The sequence below is a fragment of the Temnothorax nylanderi genome, unplaced genomic scaffold, assembly GCF_030848795.1.
Source record: "Temnothorax nylanderi isolate EJ_2023f unplaced genomic scaffold, tnyl_v1.0 TNYL_tig0011_pilon, whole genome shotgun sequence".
Taxonomy (NCBI): Eukaryota; Metazoa; Arthropoda; class Insecta; order Hymenoptera; family Formicidae; genus Temnothorax; species Temnothorax nylanderi.
Genome location: NW_027249073.1, coordinates 768,291 through 790,759, shown reverse-complemented (window position 1 = coordinate 790,759; position 22,469 = coordinate 768,291). Strand labels below are relative to the sequence as shown.

The 22,469-nt window shown below is 39.7% G+C and overlaps 1 protein-coding gene across 7 annotated transcripts in view; it reads left to right on the top strand.

Annotated features, from left to right (window-relative positions):
* Positions 1 to 22,469, top strand: part of Lmpt (four and a half LIM domains protein limpet) — a 116,463-nt gene that overhangs the window by 70,159 nt on the left and 23,835 nt on the right. For 6 of the 7 annotated variants that reach the window (XM_071697100.1, XM_071697099.1, XM_071697096.1 and 3 more), the window contains 3 exons: positions 5,256 to 5,430; positions 6,459 to 6,692; positions 6,973 to 7,182. In XM_071697100.1, the coding sequence (XP_071553201.1) occupies positions 5,256 to 5,430; positions 6,459 to 6,692; positions 6,973 to 7,182 (619 nt within the window). Of the gene's footprint in view, positions 1 to 548; positions 1,473 to 5,255; positions 5,431 to 6,458; positions 6,693 to 6,972; positions 7,183 to 22,469 lie in introns of those variants that run through there. The other variant, XM_071697097.1, reaches the window with a different exon arrangement.

Genomic DNA, 22,469 nt, shown 5'->3' with positions numbered 1-22,469 from the left:
GTTTGCGTTATGGATGTCCACATGCGTCTCGTTTAACGCCAAGAGATAAACCAGATTATCTCGCGCGGAATTGATGTGATCACGGTATGCTCACGACCTGAGTATTCCCAGTTTACGATGTATTCTGTATCCAGATAATGCGGCCACACTCTCTCATTTGCATTTTTCATTCTACTTTCATAAATAATTTGCAATGTTTGCATGTGTAATATTTATTCTTGTAATCCTCAATTTGTTTGTAATTTTCAATATTTAGTTTTTAATCAAAAAATATTTTTAGAATTTAAGATATAATATGTCTATTTTCTTTATCCACTAATATACAGACTATTAAATTTCTCAATATTTTATATTTATTATTTAAAACACAAAAACGTGCATTTTATTTTACATTTTATATTATCTTTTTTAAAAAAGTTTGGAAAATTATGTACAAATATAGCTTCCGAGAAACATTATTAAAACAAACTTCCAAATATGTTACAACTGTAAACCCTTAAAAATAATAAATTTTGTAGAATACGAGTTTATTTCTTATAGGACATATTGCCAAGTTCAGGATTAATGGAGAAATTCTTCTATCCTCAAGCTATAAGTTTTCTTCAAGTGAATATCGCTATAATTTCAATAATAGACATCCATTTCGGTGACTATAAACTCTTAATTAAAACATTGAATAAGAATAACCATATATTACCTTTGAAAAGTATTTTTAAACAACACCCTTTGTACTGTTATAAACTATCTCGCTTATTTCGGGGCTAATGTAAATTGATTAACCGAGATGAACACAGTTTCGAAAAAAGTTAAGATCTTCGAAAACGACAATGAAGAAAATGAAAGCGACGAAGAAGGAATCATGACGCCGATTACCGATTCGGCACCCTGAACGAGCGACTACAGAGGCGTCACACGACGCCGACCTTACTTTCGGGGCCGACCTCGGGCCCGACGAGGATGAGCCCGAAGGGGCCCGGGAGCCAGGAAGGCCCGAAGATGGAGGTGCGGGTGTCGTGCGTCCCGACGCCCGGCGCCGAGCCGCAAGGCGTTCGCGTCCGTATACCGGAGCCGAAGAAGCGACCCATGAGCCCGCCTGTTCTCGAGTCCACCGCGATGCGCACCAGGTGTCCGTCCGTTCCGGAGAAAGACTTCTACAGGAAGACCTCGTCGTTGGAACGGCGGGACCGTTACCCAACTCTGTCCGGCGCGGAGATCAAACGGGGCCTTATCCCCAATTCCACGGAACCGCTACAGGCGCGCAGACGGAACCCGATGCTGGACCGGAAGAACCGATACCCGACCATCACCGGCGCGGAGCTCCGGCGGAGTATGGCGATCGGCAAATGTCCTCTCGAGGACGGCCTGGATCTCAGCCTGGCGCCGTGGCCCGGCATGAAGTGGGCCTGCGTCCGAGTGCTGCATCTCTACTGCAAGGTGTTCGACCAGTTCGAGCTGTTTGAGCTGATCGTTAGGTAATTGCATGTGGCCGTTGATGACTTGATAAATGTGGCTCGTACGAATAAAAATGAATGCACACTTGTGAATTTAGATCATGTTATTAATATATTCGAAAAACCTTTAATATCTTGTTCATAACGTATATTGGATTTTAGATTCGTCACATTTAAAGCAATCATCAGAAAAATATTACGCATTGTAAAGTTCGGAAAAAGTCAATTTTTCTATTATCAAATTATTTAACGTAAAATCATACAGTCAGAATAAAACAATCAATTTGTTAATACGAAATTAAACTCAAACGTAACATTTGTAACTATAGCTTGAAAATTCTTCTAATAAATTCTGTGAATAAAGATTTTCTTTCTCAATAATTTATAGAGAAAGAATAAAAGTGCTTTTTTGGAAGAGAATTTCAATCAAGTCAAGCTTTTGATTCCACTGACTCGGAATTGTTGACCGGATTTGTCTGCGAAAGATTACGCGGTCCATCTATCAATCGGGTTTTAGGAGATCGCTAACGTCCAGTGAACATAGCGCGAACGCAATTAGCTGCCGTTAGTATCTATTAGGTGAAAGCTTCTAACAGTTTCCCCAGTGCTTTACGATGGAAAACGACGGGCAAGCAGCGCCAAGCCATACCCAACCGAATGATTTATGTTGGACTACGTTTGTAGGTTAATGAAGTTGATTTTTCACGCTGCCACGTTTGCTTGCGAACCAGATATTATTAAGCACGCAGCCTCTCTTGCTTCTTCTTATCGTTATGTTTTCTTATTACATAAGATGCAAATGATCTATCATCCTATTACGATTCTTTGACTAACAGAATTACAGAAATAATTTTTTCCTCTAATATATCTAACGGTATTAATTACAACCCAATCCTTATAACGCGAGAGATGTTTTTTGTCTGTCCGTTTTTTCTTTTTGCTTAGTCGTGTTAATATAAGTCGACGACATGGCACGTCGCGTTTCTCCACTCGACTTTTGCACTTTTTCTTCTTTACGCGTTCTCGACATGTCTTACGCCTCTGTAAAAAAAGAAGGATCTCTCTCTTGGAATTTATCGTGCTATTCCGCGCGCGTCACGCCTCCCACTTGTAAAATTAATTTGCCATATCGATATCTGATATGACACCGAAATAAAATAAAATTCCTCTTTGATGTTCTTAAGTCTCGATTATCGAATCATAAAGTAAACCGGATACATGGATGAAGATATATTATCAAGCATATTATCAAAGCAAATAATGAATTTCTAAAAATGGTGTGCAAGAAGTAATTTCGCGTGAATTCTTGCGAAAAAAAAGTTAAGGTATAGTTAATGTCTGCCAAAATTTGTTGTCAAATTTATGATCTTTAAAAATAGAAAACGATAAAAAATAGGTGTCATAAATTCAGCAATATGTTTCGTGCAAAAGATACATTTTATATGTAAATTTAGTAGCACGTTTCGCGTAAAAGATACATTTAATATGTATCTTTTTGCTCATATCCATGACTCACTGAGCGTGTCAGTCTTTTTTGCTCATAATTAGGTAAGAGTTAAAAATAAAAGAGGAATTTCGAATGTTATGTTTGCAATCCGTATGACGGCGGTAAGTGCAATGTATATACGCGCGCGGCGATCGTCGATGTGAGTTACGTTCGAGTGAATTACGATCCACGTGCAAGTATAACGTAACACGTCCGCCGAATTAACGAGGCGTCAACATTAATTTGCACCCAACCTCGCGTAAAATATCGCATTCGACAAGGCATAAGATTAAGTCTGGCTGTAACGAGAGCATCGGAGAAAGGGACGAACGAACGCTTTCCAGGATCTAGGAGGATTTTTTTTATAGCGCAAGATTCCTCGTAAAACCGCGAATTATGGCTCGCTGGCAAATAAGATAAATTGTACGACTGACATTATCAACGTGACATTACGGAAATCGCCGATGATACGCCCCCGGAGACGCTTCGCACGACAAGAAGAAGTAATCGTCCTTGACATCTTGCATTTTTGTATAACAAACTTTATCCTTCATCGATTCTAAAACTTTAGATATTATAAAACAGAAAGCCAAAATAGGATTGAAAAATAATTTATTATTCTGTGTAAAATCAACTACTCTCGTTGCTATAGAATAAGAATATTTTTATAAAGTGAACATTTATTGAAAATATGCATTAAAATATTAAATGTAATTGAAACCTTGTAGAATTTTGTACTATTCTAGTATATAATGCATAATTGGAAATTATATAGATAATATAAAAACCATATAATTTGTTATACATAAAATATTAAAATAAAAAGAAATCAAACACAAAAATGAAATTTTATTGCTTATTAATAACTTATATATAAATCTTATTTACAATTTAAGTAACAATGTATGTACACATAAAGAAAAAAATGTACGCACATACAGAGAAAAAAATGTCATGCATTCAAAGTGAAATTAATAATCCTGTTAAGATGGATATAATTGCGATTAGAACTAACAATTAAGTAAAAATTTATATTTTAAATAAGTAAAGCAAAAAATAAATTACTATCAAATGATAAATGTTAATATGCAACGGATGTGCGTTCTTCTTGTGCAAATGGGTCTTAAAATAAAGACAAGAAGCATGGATAAAAAAGGAAAAGAATAAATTCCTACCAACGCGATAATCGAGTCCTTATCCAGCTGTTATCGTGTACAAGGGGCATAGATATAGCTGCGAGAGAAGGTCTCCCTGGCATTAGCGGCAAGGGTTTCGACGACCTTGGGACCGACACATCCGGAAGGGTGCGGTAAAGCCGCGATAAACGTCCGGCGCAAATGCATCCCCTTGATTATACGATCGCCGTTCGATACGGTAGTGCTGGTATCGATCCGCGGCCTCTCGCGCGCTCTTTTCGCCAGTAAAAGTTTCCTGTCGCACCCACGCGTCACGAACATATGGGTATTGATATCTTTCGCACACCTCGCTACAAATATTATGTGTATTACTTATGCTAATCGGTCGCGTATGTCGCAAGACTATTCGCCGATCCATCGGCGTTCCTGCGAATGAGATACAAATGTAGAATGATGCAAATAGCTCTGCGACGGGTTCTTCATGTATTTATATTTTGCAATACGGTAATAATTTATTCTTTAACGTTTATTCAAATCTATTTTCGGTCTTGGAGTCTATCTTTTTGTATTCTCGTAATTTTTTATATGCAACGATAGCGACATTTATATTGTCCTCACCTTTTTGTAACGCGTCTTACTTGATTAACATCCCACTTAATCAATGTTTGATTTAATTAACTAACGCCAACAGTGATGTTTAGCTTTACGATGTGGTGAAACAGTAATTAGTAAATAATTATCGCAAAGCTATAGGCGAACGTTTAACGCAGCAATGACAAATAACAGCGTTATTGTAGGATTAAAGAGAAAATATAACCCAAATTTCCCCAAAAATTGTTGGCATTCGGCCTAATTATGTGATTATCGACGCACGAGCATGACATGTAAAGGTAATAAAAGTTTATTGGATACCTCATCTCTCTCACAGCGCCCCAGGGTCTAGAGTTAATGAACAACAGACACGCAGCAAATATTTATCAGAGAACCTCTTTTCTTGGACGAAAGAGATTTAATCGAAAGACTTTAATTGAGTCGCGAGATCTTACGTATAATAATCTTTATCATTCTGTAATTAAACCAAAGTTTATATATCGGCCCGCCATAAAGTGTCCGGATAATGGAAAAGATTTCGTTGCGCATGCTGAGGAACTGATACTTAATAACAATATGTTTTTCTTTCAGAAAGAACTGCACTAGCTGCAAGTGTCCCCGCGAGGCCCACGATGTCTGCCACGAAGAATGGGTGTCCGTCAGATCCCGATTGGGACTTAAAGGCGACGAGTCGAACGGGCCCATCGGCGTGGATCCGAGAGAAAGAGGCCTCGCTTGGGCACCTCCTGGACTTCCATCGCACAAGGTCAGCTTTTTTCGTTGTTCTTTATATTTTTGTATATTTTGTAAAAACGAATATTAAAAGTATAATTTATAGAAATTATGTACGAGTTATGTACATGTACATGAAGAAATATCAACAGATCGCTATGTAGAAAGTAAAGAATATTTCATTATCTGTGTCTGTGTATTAAATATTGTAGAAAATATTATAAATCGCGTCTCTCTTCTCTCTCTCCCTTTTTTGCCATTAAATTATAAATAATTTTTACAATATTCTTTGAAGATTCTTCTATTTCAATTCCGTTCAACGTTCTCAGCACAAAACATTTATCTTATTTTTTAATAAAAGCATTATTATTTTTTATTTTCTAATTTGACACAATTTTATCTATCGCAATTCTAATCTTTGGATGTCGCGAAACGCGTCTATCACCGTTCACGTATACAGACAGAACGCGCAGTACTCGCACAGCTGACAAAGGTGGTTTCCCTAAACGGCCGTTTGCGGTTTATATCGCGAAGCGAATGGGATAATAACGGGTGGTTGTGGGCGGAGGAAAGGTAGGAGCGAAGCGTGCATAGCGAAATAGACGTGCGAGACGTTTGACGGCCGACGAGAATCTTGGCCTGCCGCCAACCTTCAATATTTTTCGAAAAATCCCGGCGCGAAGCTTTACGGCTTAGAACTGGTCTTTATCACCGCCGGTGTGCTTTATTACGGACGCTCCTTATTTTTTTACGAGCCCGGGCCACTCGCGGCCGATTGGCACTGTGATGCATTTACGATGTTTTCGATGCTCGTAATATTAAAATCGCATCGCGTAGATCGTTTGCACATCTTGCTGGAAACAATATTACGAAAAAAAATCAAGATTTTTATACAGAAGCTGAAATAAGCGATGTTCTTTGGAAGCTTATATTCTGTAGTTATTTTAAAGAAAAATCCAATTACTTGTTTGTATATATTTGTAACCTAAATTTTATTAGCATTCACAAGTAAAGATACGATTGCAGCTTATGTAATTGAAACTGACAAATTATTTTTCGCAGGTGGAAGAATATTTCTCAATGCTACCGGAGATCGCTGTACCAAGACTCGGCACGCCCGGCGAACGGCACAGAGATCGTCAATTAGCGATCCAGTTGCCTAAACAGGATTTAGCAAGGGCTTACTGTCGCCACTTGGATCCCAAACATGCCAGCAGCGCTGACGATTTCATGGCCGCCAGGAATGAGATCGCCCTGGACATCGGTAGTGTCCAGGAAGTTCCCGAGAGAGATCTCGTGAGTAGAGTTTTCAGTTTTCAGCACCACGCATAAAAAAAATTCTGAAAATTAATTTATAAAACCAATACTAAATTTTATATCACATAGAAATTAATTTTTATATGATATAAAATTTTTAATACAAGAATTTCTCACAAAAATTTTACAACGCAAAATGAGATCTTTCCGTAAAATGATAGGGTAATGAAACTTTGACGTAAGGAATCAATATTGAGAGTAACAAACGCAAATCCGCGTCAACAGCAAAGTTTCTAATATGCAGGCTTTTGTCTTCCAGGAGTGCGGCGTGTGCGAATCGTCCCTGAAATACGGCAGCCTCGCTGTGTCAGCCAGCAAACTGGGTCTCCTCTATCACCCGACATGCTTCAGATGCACGGATTGCAAAGAGCTCCTGGTCGATCTCGCTTATTGCGTGCACGACGACATGCTTTTCTGTGAGAGGCATTATGCGGAACAACTTAAACCGAGATGTGCAGCGTGTGATGAGGTGAGTATCCACATTTACATACACACGGAAAAAGAGAGCCGTTTATATTTTACATGAAATAAAACGGCGACCGTTGCTGAATTCAGATTGATTGTTTCGCAAATTGTTACCGCGTAAAAAAATTGTGGTACTTTGACTAGCTATATAATATGAAATGTTATAATTTGATGATCTTTATATCTTTATATTTATTTGCAATTTAATTCCTTTGAATTAAAAAAATTGGTATCATATATGTGAAAACATATATTGCATTATAATTTTAGTCAGTGAAAGAATTACAGAAAATATGAATTACACAAACATATCAAAATATGATAAAAATAAGAATTCGAAAAAGAGATATGTTAATTATTTCTGTATGGCAAATATCTTGATTTGATGTTTGATGATTTTTATGGTTTACACGATGTTTCATATAAATACAAATAGATAATTTTAAAATCACAAGTAAAAAATATCATGTTCAAGTAAAAATCAAGTAAAAATCTCAAATAAAAATTAAGTTCAATTGAGTTTTGTAACATACTAGCATCAAGATGTTTCAAAATTATTCAATAACAGTTGCATAAATAAATCCATGGTTGATGTAAAAATAATCAGAGACATTGGGATGGATAAAACATTATTTAAAAAAATATCCGTTGTTTATACAAAACAATAGTAGATAATATTTATTAAGAACAGAATTATCGTTGGGCGTTAACGAAGGAAAGCCGCCGCAGTAGTCGAGGTAGGTAATTGTCAGACCTCAGTTAACGAGTTTATCCTCAGCCATCTGCCTTACCGGCAACGGTACGTATCTACTTAATGCAACAGTCCGTGAAACTGGCATTGGCGATCGTACGAATGCCCGTAAAATGCGCGAGCCCGATAAAAGCGAAATTGTATAAAACGCTAAACAATAAGAAATGTAAATATATGAAAGATAAAAAAAATGAAAAAGATCACAATCACTGTATTCCATGGTTTACAATTTAAGACCGAGAGACTGCACAGAATCGATTATGCGCAATCCGATCGTATCTGTACTCGAATGCGCTCTTTCCCGGGATGTCGACGGAGTCGTCCTATCCATTTAAGGCATTCTCGCGACGCCGGTAAGGCTATACCTCGTACCGTACATCATTTCGCCAGACGTTTATTACGCCGATGGCATTGCTTTTGCATTAAGAAAACCTGAAATCTCAAGTGACCCAAATATAAGCGCTGTCGTCAAGGTAGACGTTTAAGTCATACGTCCCGGCAATTTGGTTTTCAATGAACGCATCTTTTCTTTAAGCTTTAACTGGTTTTTCACAGAGACGCGCATCTTCTTTTGCATTACAATATTACATACATACATTTGCGAGGTAAGCTAGCTGAATCGGCATGTGTTTGAATTTTGCAATATATACAATTGCAATTCAATCTTTTAGCGTGAGCCTTTCAATTATCTGCGCTTTCTAATACGTTATTACAACACACATGTAATTCCGCTTGTCGTGTTTGTTTGCACGTTGCGAAATACTACGTAAACTGGCAATGTAGCAATAAAAGGGACTTTAGCCCTCTCTTATAAAATATCTGAAGAATAATATTAAATGTCGCGCGATTGCATGCCGTTGTTTCGCTTGTTGCGTAGAAACTGGGCCACTTTCGGCTTTATTTAGATGAACGAAAATAGAGATCGAGTAAGATAGCGGAGGAACATCATAGTCGGCCGTTCGTCACTTTCGGAACTGCGCAATGCAAATTATATTGCGACAACACGAACCGCCGATTTATGCGCCAAGATTCTCAGTTTTTCATTGTGATCTGTCAAGCCAGTTGGCGGATCATAACAATTTACACGAAATATCACGCCAGAGAAGTTGACAATAATATATTTTGCAATTTAGAAACGTTACAAGTTTTGAAAAACTAAATTTATCATAATAAACTTATTTACATCGATTAAAAATTATGTCATTTTATAGTTTTATTCGCTTTAAAGTACGCGAAGAGCCTTTCATCTTTTATCGCTTCAAATTCGAAGATTATTGACGCATCAATATTGAAATTCAACGAAAACAACTTCAGAACTAAAGATTTAAAAAAATCTGTCATTAAAATAAAAATTCTTGCGGATTTTTCGGGATTTGTTACGGAATAAAATTGATATCAGTACTTTATTCTCAAACTTATCGAGAATTACTACGGATTTATTTCAGATTAATCGATACAGTGAAAAAAATTACGATATCATGTGATTCATGTAATGTAGGCTTACATACATAAGTCGAATTACGTAACGCGAGATTCTTCGAGGTTGCGGAATTCACCTACGAAAAGTGTCAGCTGTTTCGTTAAGAAATATTGCCTCAGGTTGGTTTCAATCCAACCGGAAACCTCGTTGGCCGGTAATCTATTTTGATTCCTTGTCGAAGCTCCCACCCCACGATGGGATCCAGAGACTGACCCGTTCGGGTCTTTTATTAGAGCCAGTCAGAGAGTTTCAGGAAGGGAACGAAAGACGACGAAAGCGCGCGAATCAATCGACGTAATATCCTTATTGCGGTAGTAGGAGATTCGTACTTTCTTTTTAAATCCATACAGAAAAGCGATATCTCTTTTCTCTCTTTCCGTCCGATTAACAAACCAAAAAAAAAAGTGACCGCGTCTTTCCCTGACACGAAATCCGTCGTGACGACCACGGCCTGCGGTCACTCGAGAAAGGTGGTTTTGGATTTCGGTAAGTGAAGTGCGCCAGCGCGTAGTCAGACACGGTTGCGCGATAATCGCTCGAGGAAAAGTGTTTACGGGTCGGCTGCCAAGATCGTCCGCAACCGCGAACGATCGGAAAGAAAAGTCGTCGCGTAAAAGTCATGGCGGGATGGTAAGGATCCTGGTGAAATGACCCACTCGCTATATCGATTTATATCTGTATATCTGATAATAAAGTACGCAAACACTACCCCAGAAAGCAAAGTACACATTCCCCCCCTCCCCCACTCGCACCCGCGCGAACATCTCGTAAAATTGCGACGCGCCTAAGGATACAAAACAATTTACACAAAGACAATTCACGCTATACATATTTGCAATGTCGCGACGGTGTGAATTAGAGATTGTTCCGTCTACGATAAAAATGATGTGATAATGGAATATACAGTGACAACCGATTGGGACTTGCAGTAAAAATTAATGTATTCTAATAACGCAACTTAATGCAAAAGATTGTGCAATATAAAGACAACTTACATCGGTGCAATTTGCGGAAATATTTACGATACAAATCGCGCAGAATGCGGATCGTATAAACGGAGTTCTCAATTTTTGTAGGAGTAGGTACGCGATTTTTTGGCACGGTCGTTGGAGCTTTCTGTCGGGACTTTGCGAGTGTTCTGAGCTCCGAACAAGCAAGTGGCGGGTTTTATATGAAAGCATGGCGTAACAATGACGCAACGTGTTGTAATAGCGTCACCGTAAAATTCTGGCATATTGTCTATTTCAAGCGAGCAGCGTTTTTACGACGTGCAAATGCTGCATGAAAATTGCTATATGATATACGAATTTAGAACGGGCCTGTAAATTATAATTTTCAATATTGATAACATCACATTTTTTAAGATTTTACCATGAATTTTAGCTAGGCAATTAAGTATCAATTTATATCTTTACGTGTACTTGTAAAAAGAAATTGTTTCTGGAGACATTATTGATATACGATAAATATTTAACGATTGTATAAATAATTAACGATTTTTGATTATTTAGATATAAATAAATATGGATCAGGCAAAATTATACGCGATAAATTTATGCCAGTAATAATTTGAAAAGTAAAATAATTGTGAAAGACGTTGTCTGAATTACTTGTATATTTCATGTAAATTAATCACAACAGTGCTTCAAGACGCGAAATTACATGGACACTCGTGTTAAAGTGATTTATCGAGCAGTCACTTCTTAAATCCGCTAATTTATTATTAGCACATAAACTGAAAATGTAACAGAAACAACGCATACAGTAAAAATACTGCTCTGCGATTTGGCCAATTGTGCAAAACGAGGTTTTGCTTTTAAATGCGATTCATTATGATTTAATGTTAGTTAAAGCTTTTAGTAGCAAAAGATCATTATTAGTTGTCCGTTCAGCTCGATGCCAACTCGAACAGCTAAAAATGTATCTCTGAATGCGCTCATTTGTGTTAAATATAGCTCATTCACTCGGTTATAGTAATGTAATCCACAATTCTTTTAGAAAATTATACTTTAATCAGTATATCTAAAATTTTGTTTTAAATACCAAAGTATTTATTTATACATACAATATTTATTAATATTTAAGCAGATAATAAACTATTAGGGTTCGAATAGCACGATATAAATGACGTCCGAAATAACTGTAGCTTCAACGTCATAATAGCATTTTGCAATCCGCTGATGAATGAGACATTTAACAAAAATAATTAGAATGTCAGTGACACTCTTGTTGGTAAGAAATGCTATGCGATGCATGGCGCGATGGCAAGGGGTTGCGCGCCTCTCGAACGCCAGGCATTCTAGCTAGGTCTTTGCACTTGACCATTTCCTGGTTGCCAGAGGTACATTTCATCTTGATCGGCCAGACCGAGTCTGTCACTATTATAATTACTTCCGCGAATTTGATTAAAAATAAACAATTTTGAAAAATATTTATACAGCAAATTATAATTTTTCAACTAATTTGAGAATGTTTATCTTAAAGTTTTAGCATGTGGTTTAGCGAAATTTGGCTAAATTGTACTTACTGCAAATAATTAATTCGCTTTATAAATGATTCCATTAAAGAATCTTGCGAATAAAATATATTTGCTTCGCGCAAAAGCTGTTTCAAATTGCTTTGCAAAAAATTGTAATATCCGATAGCGTAACAGATTGTACGGTCCAATAATAAATACTTCGCGACAAAAACGAGTTCGCAGCAATACGACGCAATTTGGGTCACGCGCCACCAACGTACGTTGAAGTTAAGATAAAAGAAACGACGGAGAGCAAAGAGAACGAGATAGAGATAGTGAGAGAGAAAGAGAAGAGCGTATATTAACGGCTCTGTGAGTCGCGAAACGAGATCACGGTCGATTTGATGTAGGTGTATACCTGATGTCAAACCGAAGAGACGAGGGACTCGCGCGGTCCTGAGGGAATAATCCCGTCAGCGGAGACTAGACTTCAGTTCCGCCACTTTAATCTAATTCGGTCGGCTCGGCGAACGAGTTGCGGGGCTTTTCAGATCCGGTGGCACGCTTTTCTTCGACCGTGGCCACCGCCGCCGTTCGATCATCGACCGAAATAGCATTGGCATTGTTCCGTTTCCCTCCAGGAGAACCGGCTCTCTCGGGTGCGGGCAAGGAGGTCGACTAATTTCGACCTCCGCCGCACCGCCCGCCCGCCGCCACCGCGACCGCCGTCGTCGCTGTCGCTGATAGGATACGATGTCGCGAGCACGCGTTTTCTTCTACATCTGGATTACACGCCGATCGATCTCTCTCTCTCTCAAGAGTGTTTGGACGTTGCTTTTTTTTTACGGTTCATCGATTAGCCATTACCTGCGAACGGCGCGCACACACGTGGGGAAGACCCGCTCCGAGTCCGTTCTTGGCTTTTACGGGCAGAGTCAAGGTCCTCCACTCATAGCGAGTCCAATTTGCTTTTCGACAAGGTGTAGTCCGATTGTATGCTCAATGCTTTAACGGCTTACCGTTCGGTACCATGACGCTATTTATAACGTCAAATTGATATTATGTTGACACCTGCTTTTTCTTATTTATTCTTTACACGTGCTGTCGCCTTTTCCTCACATATTTCTGTTGAATATCTTATTAGTGATTCGTGATTTTTGAATAGACTGTCAAGATGCTAAAGATAGAAATTGGGTTCAGCGACAATTCACGAAACCGCTTATACATTTATTAATAATAAAGCAACGTGTTAAAAGTGTCATATGTGATTAGCAGAGATCATAAAATAATGTGCTAATCCGAAAGTTAATTTCAAAACTACCGAAAAACATTTTAAAGCTTCTTAATTCGCATGTGGTCGAATCAAGAAAGAAACGTTTCGATATACATATTTAAGAGAGAAAGATTTAAAATAAAAATGTACACAAATTACGAATACATATAATTTACATACGCTGCGTAAGAAAATGATCTTTTATCGCATTTATACCGTAATTGCATAGAGATTAATGAGTTAAAGCGATGTATATATTCTCTCGCATTACGGATTACTGGCTTGCCGAGCAAAACTTTTTGGATTAATCGCGATTGCGTGCCAGTGGACACTCGACGCGTCGGATAATCTGACGAGTAAATTCGCGGAGCGAGACGTCGCAAGACGCAGCGCCGATTTATTTTGGTTTGCATCCCGATACGCTGTCGACGTACACGTTTATTTTCGGCGGTAGTCGGGGAAGTGGTCCGGACCGGTGGATTGCGCAGCCGATGCTCCATCATCCACTCGCGTGTCTCGCGATTCTTCATTCTCCGATTCCATTGCATGTCTTTATGAATTTTAATAGAGCGTATCGCGCCTCCGGAAAAAAACGCCCAGTAAAATACGAATAAGAACATTAAATTGAAAGTGTCGTAAGTGTTCTTAAATATTCCGATCTGAAAAATTAATTAAAATAACTTAAACAAATTATCATATAGCTATTATTGAATATTGATGTAAGAACATTGTTTTTCTATCAAATGATTTCATAATTCTTTATCTTTTCTTCTTATTGCGAGATTTTCATAAATCTAGTTCTTAACAGTAGTAAGCGTTTTTTCGGAAATGCATCTACAATTTTCTAAGTTTATCCAGAAAGAATGAACATTGGGAAAAATGTCAAAATGTGTCTAACATTGGATATTTATTATCTCAGTACTTATCTTAACAGAAGTTTAAAAGAGAAAAGAGGTTTAAAAGAAAATGGTCTTCAACATGTGGTATCTTGAAGACTCTCGACGGCATTTATAGATAACACATATCGTGTAAAATGGCACTAAGAAATGATTGAGTCATATCCTGCGTAGAACACTTGGCACTTAACGTTGAAAAATTTATTCATTGTTAATAAAACAAAGCGGACGAGATTAAGATTAAGATTAAACCTTGCGGCACAAGTACAAATGCATCACTCAAAGACAATGCTCGGTATTAATTATATTAACGGGTCTTTACTCGGAAACGCCCCACTGCAGCAATCTAAATCGATTGCGCAAAATTTCTGATACAAATGGATCTTATTCCTCGTAATTTACGCTGACACAATTAAATCTCCGGCGCGCAATAAATCGTCATTACGACGTCAGAACCATTTATTATTTTCGTGTTACATTTTATTAAATAGATATTTAAATGGATCTTGGATTAACTATATTTTCTTAATATTTTTAAAAATTTTGCTATTATTTGAAAGATTTATTTAAACATAGATAGTCATAATAATTCTTAACGAATGCGTTAATTTATTTGTATTGCATTACTAAAGAATCAAGAATTCGCTTTTTGTTATATCAGTGTACTTTTTGTTGGATCTCAAACATCTTTGTAGAATCTTAAAAAGTCCCTGCGTTGCATCTGCTATGTCTGCTCTGTGAGTAAAACATTTCTGATAATCGCAAGAATGTAACTCGTCGATGAGACAACGCGTGTTGACCGTTTAGCACGCGTTCTCGTTGTATCTACATTTTTGTCACATTGCTATCTTGTTTGTCCACTCGCGTCGTGACTCGGACGCGATAAATCGGGCGACCGCGGCCGGGGGAGGCGCTCGTCGCTTCCGTGAAATCCGACTTTCCCGGATTCCGTTGCGTTCGAGTCGTTCGCGGACGCTATCGCGACGTGCGAATATGGATCATCGAGGGGTTCGATAAGGGGCTCGATCCGGGGGCCTCCGCTCCGATATCTTCTCGTTGGAGGCGCGCCAGAGCGATGTACCGCGCGCAAAACGCGCGGCATCGGGGTTCGTGAATCCTGACGTTGATCCGTACAAACCGATGAAGTAACCGAAATAAAATCTATCGGGTGACGCCAGAAGCTCACTCTGTTCTCTCGGCCGACCGCGGCCGACCGCGCGCGCGTAAACACCGCGCGCGGCATGATATGTGCAGCCTTTAAACTTTAAACGCCGTGCGCGAGAATCATCGCGCGTGTTAGAGCGAACGTATCCGGCGAATCGAACGCAGAGCCAGTTTAGAATTGCAGCCGAACTATTCTTGACCCTGTTAATAGTCGCACGGAATTCGGTTTCCGAGTACTGTTACCCGAGTATAGAAATCCACATTTTCCTCCGATAAATTTAGAATTGTTTGAACTGAATGAACTGCACTTTGCCTCCAGATGTATTTTATGTGTTCTAATCTGCACGCGTTGAAAGAAAATGGAAGAAAAATCTTGCAATTAATAAAAACACGGAAGGCTTTAGTGAGATGATTATCATCGACGATATAAAACGATAACAGACGATTATTATCCATGTCATAAAGTTTATAACTCATTATAGAATTATTGTAGAGTTAATTCTCTCTCTTATATCTCATGTTCCATTAATGTTGCAATAACATAATGGAATTTTTATCTTAATCTTATTTCATGATAGAGAAAGGCACAGCATCGGAGAGATTAAAGTTAACCTTGACTTGAGCGAAAACGGCTATCAGGCAATCAGATATGAATCAGTTAATTATCAGTGGCTAAGCGCCAAATTAACGTACCACGTACATCAAAACTAAAAAATTTTGTTTACCTCTCAGATCTACGCTTCTGGCAGCCACATGAGATTACCGGCGTCATCACGTGGTTGAAATATTCAGGTCGTTCTAACGAACGAGAGTCGCATTCGATGCGCTCGCACTAAAACATCGGCGAGTTTGCTTTTCTCTCGCGAACAAACTGCGATTATTGAACCGGCTGCACAATCGATGGCCGACAGTTTTGGCAAGCGGCGCGGTAGCGGCGGTGAGTGCTGCTGCTGCTGCTGCTGCTGCTCTGCCTCCGCGGATCGGCATTGCTAATTATCGTCCGCAGCCGATCGATCGCGCCGTTCATCACATCGTGCATTAAGGACAGGGACTCGCGTTCAGGGACATTCGGGCTAACTTTAGCCTTTAGCCGGGGCCCCGCGCATCGTAACCGTCGTCTCGCGACGTCGACGTCGACGTCGACGCATCGGGACATAACGAGCCGACGGCCACCAGCCTGGTCAGCCGCTTTTGCCCGCGGAAAATAAAACAGTGCTCCGGCCGCCATCCGGCCGCATGGATAAGCCGATAATCGCGTGATCGGACATGATCCTCGCGTTCGGATAGCCGCTCATTTCTGTTTCGATACCGAAAGCGCCGAAAGGGAGAGAAAGAAAGGAAAGGGGGAGGAAAAGGGGGACGCAGACGTCACAATGCCCCTTCATCGATGAGTGGAGAACGCTTACGTTCTCAGTGGTGGCACCAGAGTGACGCGTGGGTGGTCCGGCCCCCCTCTCAAGATCGCGTAATCGTCGTCTGTCTTCCCGGTGACGTCATTGACACCAAGAATTACTACCGTGCTTACGACAGACACCGGTGCTCACGCCGCTGAGAGGCCACGAGGTTGCCTCGCGCGAAAGGTCGGAGGCCCCCCGATCCGGACGATGCTTTCAGGAAGGAACGCCAGAACACCGATGAATCTTTGGAAAGATGCGGAGAAATATCCCCGAGAATGTTATCTAAGGTGGAATTTCTCACGAATTGTATCTTTCTTTATTTGAACGTGACTGTGAGAAATCTCACGAGATCTCGAATTTGTCTCACGTCGGGGTTCTCGTTGGATATTCCTTCGGGAGGACATCGACATAGATATCGAGCGGAGAATACTCTTCACAGGAATACTCTTGGAAATCCTGGGTGAATCCGAAGCTGAAGACAAGTGTCTTGCGATTGGGTTTTCGTGCTCGCACGGCGTCTGCCAAAATTATCTTTCATCGACCGGAATACAGAATATTCTTGTGAGATTACAAACTGCGACTGTTCTCTCGAGAGAGAGAAGACTCGCATGTTCTCCCGATCGCGCGGTGTAGGACTTCGTACGAATTTGGAAAAAGGTAGGCGTGTACGACTCATATGATCTCCAGCGAATTGGCACTCATTCTCTCTCTTTCGTTATGTGACGTCATTCGTCAGCAATTTCCATCGGGACAGGAAGAAATTAATAAATCGCATACGACGATCTTCATCGATCAGCAGAAAGAAACCATCTGTTTTAAAAATTTTACTTTAAAAAATCGTTTCTTGCATAAAAGTCTCTTGGATTTTAATGACGTCTGTGAAGCTAATTTTAGCGACGATGCGATCATGTTTGATGAAAAGTGAAGAATTAGATCATCATTCGAAACGCTGCCAGAACATAATTATTTATAGCTGATTGAAAGTACGAGAACACTCATTTGAATTATGCAACGAGACAAATATCACCAGTAATCAATATAAACAAAACTGCAATTTCAATCATCGATACAATTCCTTGAAAAAAAAAAGTCTTATGTTAAACATACTTGAATTTCTGCTTGCAAGACAAATTCTTCATTCAAAGATGAAGCCAAATGTGAACGGTTATTCATGAGCTAACTCGGATCATTCTCAATAATTAATTCGAAGATGGGTTTATTGCTATCGGTGTTGGTCGGCTGCGTCGGCGTTCTGGAGCTGCTGGCGTGCCTGCGACACGCGTCTGACGCCGTAGTGATCAGCATCAATCCACCAACACCATGCCTCTCCTATCACGAGCCGGCTAACAATGACATTCAGAGCATCCACGATTCGCTCTGTAGCTTTAGTCACTCGACCGACGTGAGGCTACCTCGCGACGCTAGGCATAAGCTCGAAAATCTGCACGAGTACAGTCTGAGAGTGCGAAGCGAACTCCGATCGTTAGACAGGAACTTCGACGGTCGAAGCACCTTATCGGAGTGCAGCACCAGGTACTTGCTCGGTGGCTCTCGACCGGACTCGAGACTCAGTCCGGACTCGAGACTCAGCCCGGACTTCAGTTATATCATACGAGAGGACGATGAAACGTGGATCGTCCAACCCGATCGACATTACAATGTTGACAACGACGACTATAACGAGGCGAAAAAATTCCTGGAGGAAATCAATATGGAAATTAGAGAGAGCTTACAGCAAGTCGCGCGATCGCTGGCTCCGCCGGAGCCGAAGAAGTATGTCAGGATACCGACGCCGATCCCGTTTGCCCTCGAAGAAGAAAAAATATCCGCCTCCTCGAGCGAGGTGGACACGTCCTTTGACAAGGACTCGGGCAACGAGGCGCCCACCACGAGATCCTTCGATGACTTTCCGATCATCAAGAGGTACAAGGACTCGCAGTCAGCTTCGTCAGTCGACGAGTCTGATCACGAGGAGAGAAGGGTCGCGCGAAGACCGAGAAAGTCTGCCTCGAAATCTCCAGATTTATCGAAAAAATCGAAAAATATCGACATTTCCAAAAAAGTGAAAAAACTCTCCAACGATCTTACGAAAATCGACTCGGCTATCCGTCCAGCTGCCGAAGAGACAGAGAAGAAGACCTTCGTCAGCCAGAAGAAACCGAGATCCGGCAAATCCTCCACTACGATCCTGAGAAAGCCTACCAGACTGAAGTCCAAGAACGCGGAAATCAGTAAATCAGCGGAGGATTTGAACACGAAGAAGTCGAAGAAAAATCGCGATTCAGTACGTCGCAAGTCTGACATATCCGTGCAGACGGTGCGCGACGCGTTGAAGGACATGTCGACGAACACGTCTCCAACCAATAGCCCGTCGTTGTCCAGATCGGAGAGTAAGAAGAGCGTCTCGGTAGAAGTACAGACCGTTTTGGAGGACATACTGTTCGATGATGATGCCTTAGAGGAGCTGGTTAGCAGCGTCATCGGATTCTCCGAGAGCAGAAAGGATTTGTCCTCTCGAGCAAACTCCGCTAGAAAGTCCTTCAAGAACAAAAGGTTTCGATCCAGCTCGAGAGATCAGTCGGATGATCAGGATAAACAAACTTACATGACAACCAGCGCCGTCGCCTCCGTGGAACGATCGCGAAGAGATAAGACGAAGGCGTTGAAAGTGTCCAGCTTCGAAGACGCCAGCGAGGAGGACTACGAAAGAATCAGAAATGTTATTTTCGATAGTACGAGTAAGGAATCGAGTATTTGGAGGAGAGGGGAGGACTCGAGAGCGAGATCATCGTTCGAAGAGGACGACGATGAATTCGTCGACGCGGAGGATGTGAGTTCCGGAAAGCCACCCATACAGTACACAACACCCGACACCGATCAGAACAAAGCATTCTGGGTAATACGCTTGACAATCAAAGTCATATGTTTTATAATTGCACAAATTCTTAATTTTAAATATTTTCGTAATCGCTTGTAGAATCTAATATGGTAGAACAATTCAATCTTTCATATAAATTATACCAATTCCAAAAACTGTAATGTTAAATAATTATTTTTACATTTTTATATCGAGTTTTTAGTACAGACTAGTGCGATTATAAAATTTGTGGCTTTTATTAATACACTACAGAATGGTGGTCCTTCTTATAGTTCAGAATCCTCTTGAATTGTAGTAACGACATAAAAATCTTCAATTTAATGAATATACACTGCAAACGATGAAAAAAAAACATTTATATTATTGTTTTATTCTAACTACACTAATGTTCTTCGAGATATTGCAATCAGACATGTGAGAATGTGGAAAATTTTCTAGATTGCCTTCTGACAGTCATCTAAAAATATATTTCAAGTAACGGGTAATCATAATTTTAATCTATGTAATTAAATCATTTTATTATTCCCTTTCGAAAGTCTTCGTTGATTTTAACAATCTTTATAAAATTTCGAAAATTTTTCACAATTGATCTGATTCTTCGCGTTATTTTCTAGCTTTAATTTTCTTATGACTCTACCTTTTTTCAAACTTCATATTTCAATTCCAAAGTTCACACACACACAGTTACTGTTGTATGTTAAAAGATTATGAAAAATCCATATGAATATAATACTTGTAATCATGTACAAATAAAAAATTGTTCGTGAGAAAGATCAGGCAAAATGTTTTCATAAAATAAATTAGAAATTCTTTTATAAATCTAATACATTAAATAGAAACATAAAATGATTAAAAATAAAATAAATATTAAAACGGCTTTAAAAAAAGTCTGAATAAGGCTGGATTATTCTATGCATTATTCTATGCATGAATTACTGGAACATTTTATTTGTCTATTTATTGAATTAAAGTGGTTTATGTTTGACGAAAGCTATTTATTTATGTTAGCTATAAAAAACCTGCGTGAATTTTCGCACTTCTGACGTGATCGAGCTAGTGTAGCTATTGCGGATCCTCAGTCGTAATCTGTGCGGGTTGAGTTAAGAAAGCAGGGATTTACTCTCAGCTAGAGCATTTACTTGCTACGTCCAGAAGCCGTGCATTTATAGCCACGAGCAGGTTTCAAGACGAATGGAGTCTTTTAATATCCAACGTATTTAGCGACTAAAAATAATCGCCGTTGATCATTGGTTTTTACTCGCGTGGTCCAATATGTCAATAAATGTTATTCGATAAGGCAGTTTAGATCCGGACAGTTCACTAACTTTATTTTTCATACTCTACTCTACTGTGAGGAAAATCTCCCTCACGCTCAGACACGCCTCGCGTGGAATCTCGCGCAAGTCAAGCTTCCGATCTTGCGCAATGCTTGTTCTCAAAATATTTCGAATATTTGGCTACGCAAAGCAAGCATTCGTTACTAAAGGATCCCACGCACTTCCCTACCAGACATATTCGCCTACTTTCGTGAAATTAGTAACCAAGTATTGGCATCACAACAGTCCGAATGTACGGAAATCTAGTTGATTACTGAATGTAATTGAAATGTAATTGAAATTACTATTACCATGTTATATTACTAAATATTTGTAAAAATAAATATCTAAATTATTTTAGATTACATACTCACGATATATTATTTTGTATATGTTAAATATTTATACAATCTTGCCCCTGTCACACACATCCACACACACATAGACAGTAGTTAAAATTGTCTAATAGCAAGAGCCATTTAGACAGCCAACTATTTCGGCAACATCGACTGCCAGTCGAGAAACAAACTAATATTAACAACATGCGAGCGCGTCAATCAAAATTAGAAGTCATGCTCGAGATGTATCACAATAAAACAACGACATTCGGGTTCCACGAGCAATTGTGTTAATTGACCCCACATGCTGGGGACCAATTAACGCCGGCTTTGCTTTATCAGCGATTCCTCAAGCATGCGAGGGGTGCAATTTCGCAATCGGACGCTTTCACATGAGAACAGTACGCAAACGCCATAACAAAACGTACTTGATATTTGCGCGGAACCCTCTCGTCGGTGCCGCGGCGTTTATTGGTGCCGTGTGCCTCTCGCGTGGGGTCTCCCAAAATATCAATCTCATACCCGTCTGCAAATAATATACGTATACATCGCGCGCGAGCGCGCATCTAACACGACATTTACACGACGACGAGACTCCACCGACTCGACGCCGAACTTCATCAGACGCCTCATTCTTTTTTCGCGTCGCGAAGCGCGTCGCCTGAATATTTTTAATCCATCCTCTTCCGGTCCTCGTAATATTATATTCTAGGTATCCTCCGCCGCGACATTTCGATATCTTGATTATTTACGAGCAGCTATTTCGATACGTTGTTTACGATAACGATAAACTGACGAACTAATCCCGTATTTTATGACTATTTGAATTATACAAGATAAAATTGCATTCGTTTTATTGCAATTATCTTTAACGATATTGCATTCCCGATAAGACTAGCAATAAGACAAATACAGTTAACTAATATAAAATACTAGCGCTGATCACGTTTCAAGAATAGGTACAGAAATAAGTGCAACACGGAAATATTGAACCATCGAGATTGAGCTACGACACAGAGATTTCTTTATACATATTACGTTATATCGGCAACCTCTTATAAGTCAGAACGACACTGTTCTTCGAGAAAAAATTGAAAAGAACGATGTTCTTTCTTTTCAATGATTTTTAATAATATATTGAAAGGCATATATATTTTTTGGTTTCTTACGTGTATTATTATCACATTATTCTCTCACGAATCGAGAACCGGCAAGTTCGCATTCCGCGTCACGCGGATTAACGTCCGCGCGCGAGTTTTCTTCGCGCGTAGGTGGCCGGGGGATATTGGTGATGTGTGAAACATTCCGACCCAATTACATCGCCGATTGCTCTCTCTATC